The following is an 8972-nucleotide window of genomic DNA, read 5'->3' as shown; positions in this document are numbered from 1 at the left end:
TGTGTTGTTTTTAAGAAGAATTCCTTCATCTTCCTCGTTCCAAGTTCAATAATCAATGACTGAACAGCCTGAAAATTCTTGATCTCTTCGACAAATTCTGGTTTTAATAGAAAGTAAATGTAATAAATATATTAAAGATAATTGCATTAAAATTATTATCGTCATTTCACCATGATTCTTATTTCATTTACTTCAAATTACGCATTGGTTTTCTCCATTACCTTTCCATTTTAAGAAGTTATTAATGAAGTTGTTACATGTTATAGAACAAACAAAACAATGATTCACAACAAAATGTATACGCAGAGCAGTTGTTAAATGCATGTTATGGTACACGGTCAATTAGAGAATGTTTAGCCGCCGGTACCATGTCTAATGTGGAGCCGATTTGCACGTTAGGTCCTGTGCTGTGGCTACTATTAGAATTACAGTGGACTATCCATACAGTGGCGGCTCTAGCATATAATTTATCGGGGGGTTAAGATGTCCGACTGGGGGCTATTTATGGGTGTAATTACAGCCGAAGGCCCGAACCAGGGATGGGTATGGGAGGGGGATGTCCCCTCCTACCAAAACGAAATTTGTTTTAAAAAAAAATGGGAAATCCAGACTAGTAGATGGCCGGAAATGGCTGGACTGGAAAAATTAGGCCTATTTTTTTTTCTTTTTCGTTCCGACTGCCCGAAGAGCTTTGGCCTATGGGAGGGGGTTGACCAGACCGCAGCCCCCCTTCCGCTGGCACCGTCACTGTAGCCATAATATTCCAGGAAATCAACTACAGTAGGACCCGTGAGTTTACTTTGTTTACTATGGTATATAAACTATGTAGAATGTGACACACATACAACGGCATATTAAAAAACCTCAACACAAATTTCGTCACTAACCTGTTGAAAAAAGTCTTTTGAAACGAAAAGTCTGCATTGACATCTTTCCACAAGAAACCTTATCTTTTTTCAGAAAATCCTCAAGATCATGCAGATGAGGTTGCTGTGTTGGTTGACATACGCTGCACAAGACGCGTAACTTGTAGCCGATCCCTTCTGTTGTACCATACACAGTCTTCAGTTGATGCTTCAGGTAGTTTAATACCTAAATAATAAAATATTATTATTTTTAAATCATTTTGTATTTTCAATTGTTTTATTCCAATTTGTTGCACGTAAATTCTACTTTTCCTCATATGAGTTCATATTATAGTCTACAGTAAGATAAAATAATTATTAGGTTCTGCAAAACATGAATGTTAGTGATTTTTCTGATGCAAAACACATTCAAAATGTTACTGTAAGTATTATTATTATTAATTTTATGATTGTTGGACAGTATTCTAACTGTTAGACATGTTCTATTTTCTTTATGTTTATATTACGTACTGAAATGCCACAATATAACGAATTTTAGGCGAGCAAGATTTAAGTCAAAACATTTAGCTGTTGTGTTTACCTCCATGCAGACACTCGGGTGTGGTTCTGATATTACTTGTTTATCATTTGCATCTACTACAATCCGATGCGTTATTTCAAGCTGTAGGAAAAAGATGACAATAACAAAATTAATAATAATAATAATAATAATAATAATAATTATAATAATAATAATAATTACATTTATTATAATTAATTTTAAAGTAGTTTTCCACAATCTTACAGAATGTTTATGATACTGAGGAAATTTCGAAAAAATAGGACAAAATGGTACCTCGTCTAAGGACATGCGCAGTGTTGTTTTCCCAACTTCTTGGATTTTCGACTGGAAATCAACCCATTTTGTGGGAACTGTTTTTGCCATTTGCTTTGTGTAACCTCCGAGATTTTTCTTTAATTCTTCAATCCCTTTGTCATTTGCTGATGTATTATCTACAGCATACATCGTTCTGTCTACGTGAAGTTCGAATGGCATCCCTTTGATTTCTTCAAATATTATTTTGAATATTGCTTCACTCTTTGAATAAAAGTAAATAGTACAATTTCATATAATTTCATTTTACCTGTGTTTTCATACATTGAAATTTACAAAAACAAAGCACATTAGAGCATCCAAAATTGGGATTCAATGACTTAGAGTGGGGAACTTCTTGACAACGGATTACTTATAGCCCGTTTACTGTTCTGTTGACTTTGTAGTGCAGAATTCTGGAAGGCATGGTAGTAGCTGTAGAAAACTATGTGTACGGTGTAGACATTGTCCTGAAAGGGTTTGGAGTTAAATAGATTGGATGTTCACCTTCCAATCTCAAGGTCATTGTTTAAATCCCGTAAGATCCCAGGATATTTCATTCACGATTAAAAAAACTCCATAAGTCTCATTATGAGTTTATGTAAAGCACCATGTGTTTATGTTTGTCATGTGAAGGGATTGCCACCTATTTAGGACAATGATTTAGTCGCTATGGGAAAATAAAATAAATTTTAAGTGTGGGTGATGATAACATTGGTAAACTATAAATAAAATAAAAGTGGATTTCAATGATGGACATGGGGTAAATAAAGATTTACTTTTGGGTGGAGGGCCATAAAAATAGCTTCAAATTATTTTCCGTTCTCCTCATGTTATATAATTGTGGTTTGATGTATTATGTTATATTGGAAATATGAATTTAAAAAAAATAATAACTATATTTCAGTGGTGGAGATCATCCTGAACACTTAGTCAAGTGCGTGCAAGGTTTCGTTTTCTTTTTTGGGGGGTGTTTTTTGCGGTTTTTCTGCTAATTTAGAATGTCGTCATCATTATCATCAACACCACAGTCATTGTCGTCATGGCCATATTCAAAAAGACAAATTCTTGCAAAAGAAAATTTTAATAAACTAGGCCTGTTTATTTAAAAATCTAGAGTTAAATAACTACAATACAATATTAGTATTATCAAGGCCATATATAGATACTTTTGGCAACAAGGGGAATATTTGTTAATACTTTGTTTGCGTAGAGATTAAAGTTATCACGTTATGTATTAACATTTTTTTTTTAATTTTTACATTACACAAAATTCGACTATACTTATGTCTAAAACTGCGATGTAATATCTTACCTGATTCTGTTTATCCTCCTCACTTCCCTCTAACTTGTCTTTGTGAGTGCCAACCAAACTGATTGTGGGTGAGGCTATAGTGTCATTTATCAATTTCGTACTTGCATTATATTGTAGTACAGCGTGCTCATATATTGACCGTATCCAGAAAATAATCATTTGGAGATTAGTCATTTCAAACTGATCCTGATAAAAGGAAGAAGAAAATAAAGGAGAGTAAAGAGAGAGAAGAAAATGAGTGTCATATATAAGACTATTAAATTACAAAGTTACTCAAACGATCTATACAAAATATAAGAACATAGTTAATATACAAAAAACAGATCTAATATGCAATAAGTTAATGAAAAATAATTCTCTTTATTGCATAGTAGAAAAGGTGAAATGATTTATTTACTTTTAGTGGGCCTCTGGATTTTGCCAATTCATTTAAAGGCTCAAACAAACTAAAAGCAACGACATATGACGATCCATCTGTCAAGAAAAACTGGAAAGGAAAAAATAAGTACGTAAACACAATGCATGATCGATTAATGAAAAAATATTAAACATAAAGCGACATTAAGCTTAATCTAAATGTCAACAGATCATTAAAAGAAAATTAAATTATCAACGCTTACTGTATTTTGAAGGTTCTTGGTTTAAGTGCGTAAACTATATTAATGTTGTTGAGTAGATATGCGCCGTGTTATCCCAACTATTATCAGCACGATCGCTATTGTATTATCAATCATTTTAAGGACACAAATGAAAGTAGTCATATGGGTTATCCTTGGCTTTGCTCCATGATTAAATATTCTTCTCTGTTTGTAAGTTTCAATGACATTAGCGTACTATTTTCTTTTTTGTAATAATTTATCTAAATCATATTTTCCCATTTACTCTTCATTGTAGATTTGGGTGTTTATTATTTTAATACATATTGATGTGAAAAAGTAATGTTGCTGTATTTATCATATTTTCACAAATATTTTTGCTGCTTCCCATTGTATGGTAGTGCACCAACATTCATATTTAAACATGATTTCTCGCATGAACACTACGTAAGTGGCTGTAGGCCTGATAATAATTGGCTTTAAACTTTAATAGAAATATATAAATATATTTATTTTATTTATATTTATATATTTTTTTGTTGGTTTTATTAAATTGATAAGGAAAATATTCAATAATTTTAATGAATTGTATATTTTGTATAATGATTGCATTATATATCCATTAATAATCAATTTACTGTGTTGTATATAAAATTAATATATATTTGATACTATAAAATTTAATATCTTTTCATAAAACTGTAAATATCGCTTTTATAGATTAGTTATTTTCTAATTATTTACTGTAGCCTTACACTTTTGATTGTATTGTATTATGCTTCTTTCGTGTCTGTTTTCTGTTTGGTAGGCTTATTTCTATATGTAAACTAAAAAAAACATAACTTTTGTTTCATTTTGAGTATTTTATACTGAATAAATAAAAAAAAATTTAAGCACCTCCAGAACTCTCAAAATATTGAACAGTACATGATTGGCTATAGGCTTATGGTTGAGCTTAAACTTTTCAGACGACCAGTTTTTCTTTATTATTAATTAATCGCGTTTATTATAACATCACATGTGAAAGAAAAAAAAACATCTATTTGTGATACAGATAATCTAATGTCCAATGACAATTACAATAATATTAGAATGTAGCCTTAATACTATAACCAGTAAAGTGCTATGCTGCTTACCCTATGAGTTATATAATATGAGATTTGGCCTGCATAATCCCATATACATGTTACATCACTCGGTACATTTTCAACAACACGTACAAAGCCTGCATCTTTGTTAGTAGCCATGTTTCTCGTTATTTTCATGAAGAATCGTTTAAAAGGGCCGGGTTTTGGTTCTTCTACGCTGCTTGGTTCAGGATTCTGGCGGTCAAGATTAGCAACAACCTTTTTAAAAATGTCTTCTGGGAGTCTATCGAACTGTCTCTTTGATACATTTGCAGCGCTCTGAGACACATCAGAAGTTTCTGAAAAAAGGGAAATAAAATTCAAACTCGAATATATTTTGAGAGCCGGAAGTCAAAAAGAGATGGGCTGGAGTCAAGATGGATGATGGTGATGACAATGGAGTACAATACTAAATTAATTAGGATAATTTAATAATCAAAAAATGATTATGATGATGATATTGAATGAAATTTATGAAGAATGGCAAGAAAAGATGATAAGATAAACATGAGCAATATTATGTTACTGCATTAAAATGTACTGTACGCTAAGTGGAATTCTAAAATCTAGGATTATCGACAGGAGGATGAAAGGGACACGTGAAAATCTGAGTGGGGGAGGGGCTCAATTATCAAGTAAGTGCTCGTAAGTTGGCAAATTTAGGGAGGGAGGGGGAGGGAGGAAAAGAAAAATTACAATTCGTCAGGAAGAAAATACAATGTAGCTTTTACATCCCTTTGAAATAGATAAACTTAAAACTCTCGGTAGCTTTTCATTGTATCCCTTTTTGAGCGATGACTGACCACCTTATTATACGCTCTCGTCAGGGAAATGTTTAATTAGCTGCCAGAAAATAGACAACGTGCAATGTAAAGGTAAACAAGGCTTAAGGCCTGTTTATACTTCAACGATAATGATAACGATAAAAAAAAGCTAAAAAGCAATTGTTCAAATAGAAAATAAAAGAAATAAGAGAGGTTTTTACACTAGAACTATTCGATAACGATTTATTATTTATGCGATAACAACATATTTTGACAAATCAAATCAGATGACGTCATAATCATGGAAAACATTAAAATCGTTAGTAGCAACGATTCCATCGTTTTTCCATGATTATGACGTCATCTGATTTGATTTGGTAAAATATTTTTTTTATCATATACACGATAAATCGTTATCGAATCGTCCTAGTGTAAAAAAATCTCTTATTTCTTTTGTTTTCTATGTGAACAATCGCTTTTTAGCTTTTTTATCGTTATTATTATCGTTGAAGTATAAACAGGCCTTTAGCGGGAAAAATTATCGACTGCCCAATTTCCCTGTAATTATATAAGGAAAAGTGATGAACAGTGATCTTAAATAATAAATACCTCTTTCCTCTAAAGTTAGACTTGTAGCTTCTTCTGATGTTTCCTGCAATAAAATAGTTTGTAAAAATTGTACAGTAATTGGTAAATTATTGTTGTTTTAGCAAATAATCATTAATTTTATTTACTCCTATGTAGTTAAGATATTCTATTTACAATAAAAAATTACTAGCATAATTGAAAATGTGGAAATATCAAGTACCAAATAACAACGCTACAAAATACCGTAAAACGGCTAGGTGACGAATCAAAAATGAGGGGGATCAATGTCAGAGGAACGTTATAGAAAGTGGGGGGAGGGGTAATCAATCCAGTATGCTAGGAAAGCAAGCATCTAGGTAAAGGGGAGAAGCTTATTGGAAGCTACGAATATTTGACCAAATTTTATGAATTTTATTAGCTATTTCATAGGCATCAAATTATTGTAATATGAATTCATATTTGTCTAATGTCAAAGTCGAGACTGATTCCACGATCACAATGAATTCTTCAAAGCATTATTAGGGTATCCTTGATGAAAATTAACACAAATAGCTCAATAAGGAAACTTGCCAAAAAAAGTTTAGACTTAATATTAAAAAAATTATTCCACGACGAAACCTTCTCCTGTTAGACGACGGGGCCCTGAAATATAATTTCAAAAATACCTATTAATTCTTAATGCCAGGCGATAAGTATTTTTATGCTATACAGTTTTTAAAATATACATTTTAATTACAATTTGTATTGTAAAAACTGTAGTTAATCTTTAGAGAACTCTATTTTAATAATTGGCTTAGGAATATCTTATTGTGTTTATTTTTTATGAAATTTAAATGTGGTTATACTGTATATGGTCATGATGTGATGCCATCATGACCATATTAAGGCATGTCATATGTTGTTTTTTTTTTTGTTTTTTTAAAAATAAAATTTGAGAGTCTGGACAGGTTTTATACTATAATGAGAACTAGAGCATTCCAAACAGAGTGCCTTAAGGCAGGCTCAGGTCGACACGGAACTGAAAGGAACTCAAGTCAACTCGTCGACATGAGCGCTCCGCCAACTGAAAAGGACTGAACGCAACTAAATTCATTTCGACTTTGAGCAACTGAACGGAACTGAAAGGAACTTGACTCATGTCGACTGCCAACTGAAAGGAACCATTGGCTAAAAACATTTTCCTCGCGAAATCCCATCAACTGCAAAATGTCTGTAACGTTTTTATTAAGACATGTAATTTTTTTAAAAAGTGTATCTACTTTACTTTTTTATTTTTAAAATGTCGAACGGCAACTGAAACATATGGTGCCTGTTTGATTAGTCGACAGAATTGAGTTTTTAAAGATTTCATTTTCTTCGAAATCTCATCAACTGCAAATAAATGTTCGAATGCTTGTAAGATTAGACGTGTGGTTAAAAATAATAAAATTATTTTTGAAGTTTATCTACTCTTTTTTTTAATTTAGAAAAGTGTATTGCATATTGGTCTATTTGAAATGGGTTCATGCAAAAACTGGTGGAACAATTAACACAAGAAAGGTCTTTTTCTATATGAAAAAAAACCAAAAACAACAAGTACCATACACGCGCGAATAAGCGCCCCGTTTGAATAAGCGCCCCTCTCGAATGAGTGCCCCTCCTAACTTGAAAATTTCCTTAAGCGCCCAATTTGAATAAACGCCCCCTCAATAATTCAAACAATCCTGGACTGTGGATGGTGGCATGATTTGAGGTGTGGAGTGGAATCACATTCTCCTTTAGTCAATATCAAAATGAAGATATTTATCTTGGACAGATGAGAGCTCCCCGGACAGACAGTAAATTTCCAACTCTCATCTTCTTACATTTTTCTATAGCCTAGTCCTACTGCTTTTCCGACAATTTGCACCTAACACATTCTCATCTGAGTTTTCAAGAAAACCTGCAATGATCATGCCATCCTGTTAATATCAATCGGCCGATGGCTAACAAGCTAACCACCACCACCACTACTTTCATCTGCTATTCTGCTGTTATGTAATACTGTACTCACAACATTCTTGTCATGACAAGCCATGCTCTCTGGACAATTATCTTTTCCGCCGCACCACCATTCGTAATTTGCGGTTTCCTGGTCATTTTCTAATCGTTTTTCATTGAAAATGTGCCTCTTGAATTTAATAAGTTCTCATAAGAACCCCCCGATTTTCATCTATTTCCATAAGCGCCCCCTGAATTTTTACTCTGTTTTGATAAGCGCCCCGTTCGAATAAGCGCCCCTCCAAAAGTGCAAAAAATATTTTAAGCGCCCGGGCGCTTATTCGCACAAGTACGGTATACACGAATGCATTTTACACGTGACAATGTTTACATGAATCAGCTGTCAAATATGTTATAAAAATGTATTAATTTAATATTACGCGAATGCAGCAGCATACCTTTGATAGAATTCATAATTAACGCTACACTGCAGAGGGACTTTCTGAAAAAGGAATTGCTTTTCTTGACCTAGGCCTAAGCCCTAGATAATAATGTTCTACTGTTAAAGAATTTGTACAAAACTAACTTCAAAAACAATGCACAATCCGAAGAATTACTGGATTAATTATAATTCGTAAAAATGGATTTTGGTAGTGAAATCTGCATGAAAGTTAGTTGTAAAGTCTTTACTCGTCGTACGTAGAGTTAGACGTAGGCTAGTACTAGTAGTAGGCCAGGACATAGGAAGCCTGCCTTTTTTCTACACTCTATAGGCCTAGCCTAGGCCTGTCTCTTATACACATCTTTTTCTTCGAAATCTCATCAACTGCAAATAAATGTTCGAATGCTTGTAAGATTAGACGTGTGGTTAAAAATAATAAAATTATTTTTGAAGTTTATCTAC

General features: G+C 32.7%; 1 protein-coding gene across 1 annotated transcript in view; it reads right to left on the bottom strand.

The window, feature by feature from the left end:
• Positions 1–887: 887 nt before the first annotated feature.
• Positions 888–8972, bottom strand: part of LOC117102215 — a gene marked incomplete at its 3' end in the record, with an annotated part of 18759 nt that continues 10674 nt past the window's right edge. Inside the window, exons 10-16 of the mRNA XM_033242444.1 lie at positions 6131–6173; positions 4767–5056; positions 3432–3521; positions 3035–3220; positions 1702–1944; positions 1447–1527; positions 888–1092 (exon numbers count right to left, since the gene is read on the bottom strand). Of these exons, the coding sequence (XP_033098335.1) occupies positions 888–1092; positions 1447–1527; positions 1702–1944; positions 3035–3220; positions 3432–3521; positions 4767–5056; positions 6131–6173 (1138 nt within the window). The remainder of the gene's footprint in view (positions 1093–1446; positions 1528–1701; positions 1945–3034; positions 3221–3431; positions 3522–4766; positions 5057–6130; positions 6174–8972) is intronic.

Source organism: Anneissia japonica, unplaced genomic scaffold, assembly GCF_011630105.1.
Source record: "Anneissia japonica isolate Jap-2015-1 unplaced genomic scaffold, ASM1163010v1 scaffold19776_len21693_cov98, whole genome shotgun sequence".
Lineage (NCBI taxonomy): Eukaryota > Metazoa > Echinodermata > Crinoidea > Comatulida > Comatulidae > Anneissia > Anneissia japonica.
This window is presented reverse-complemented; position numbering and strand designations above follow the sequence as displayed.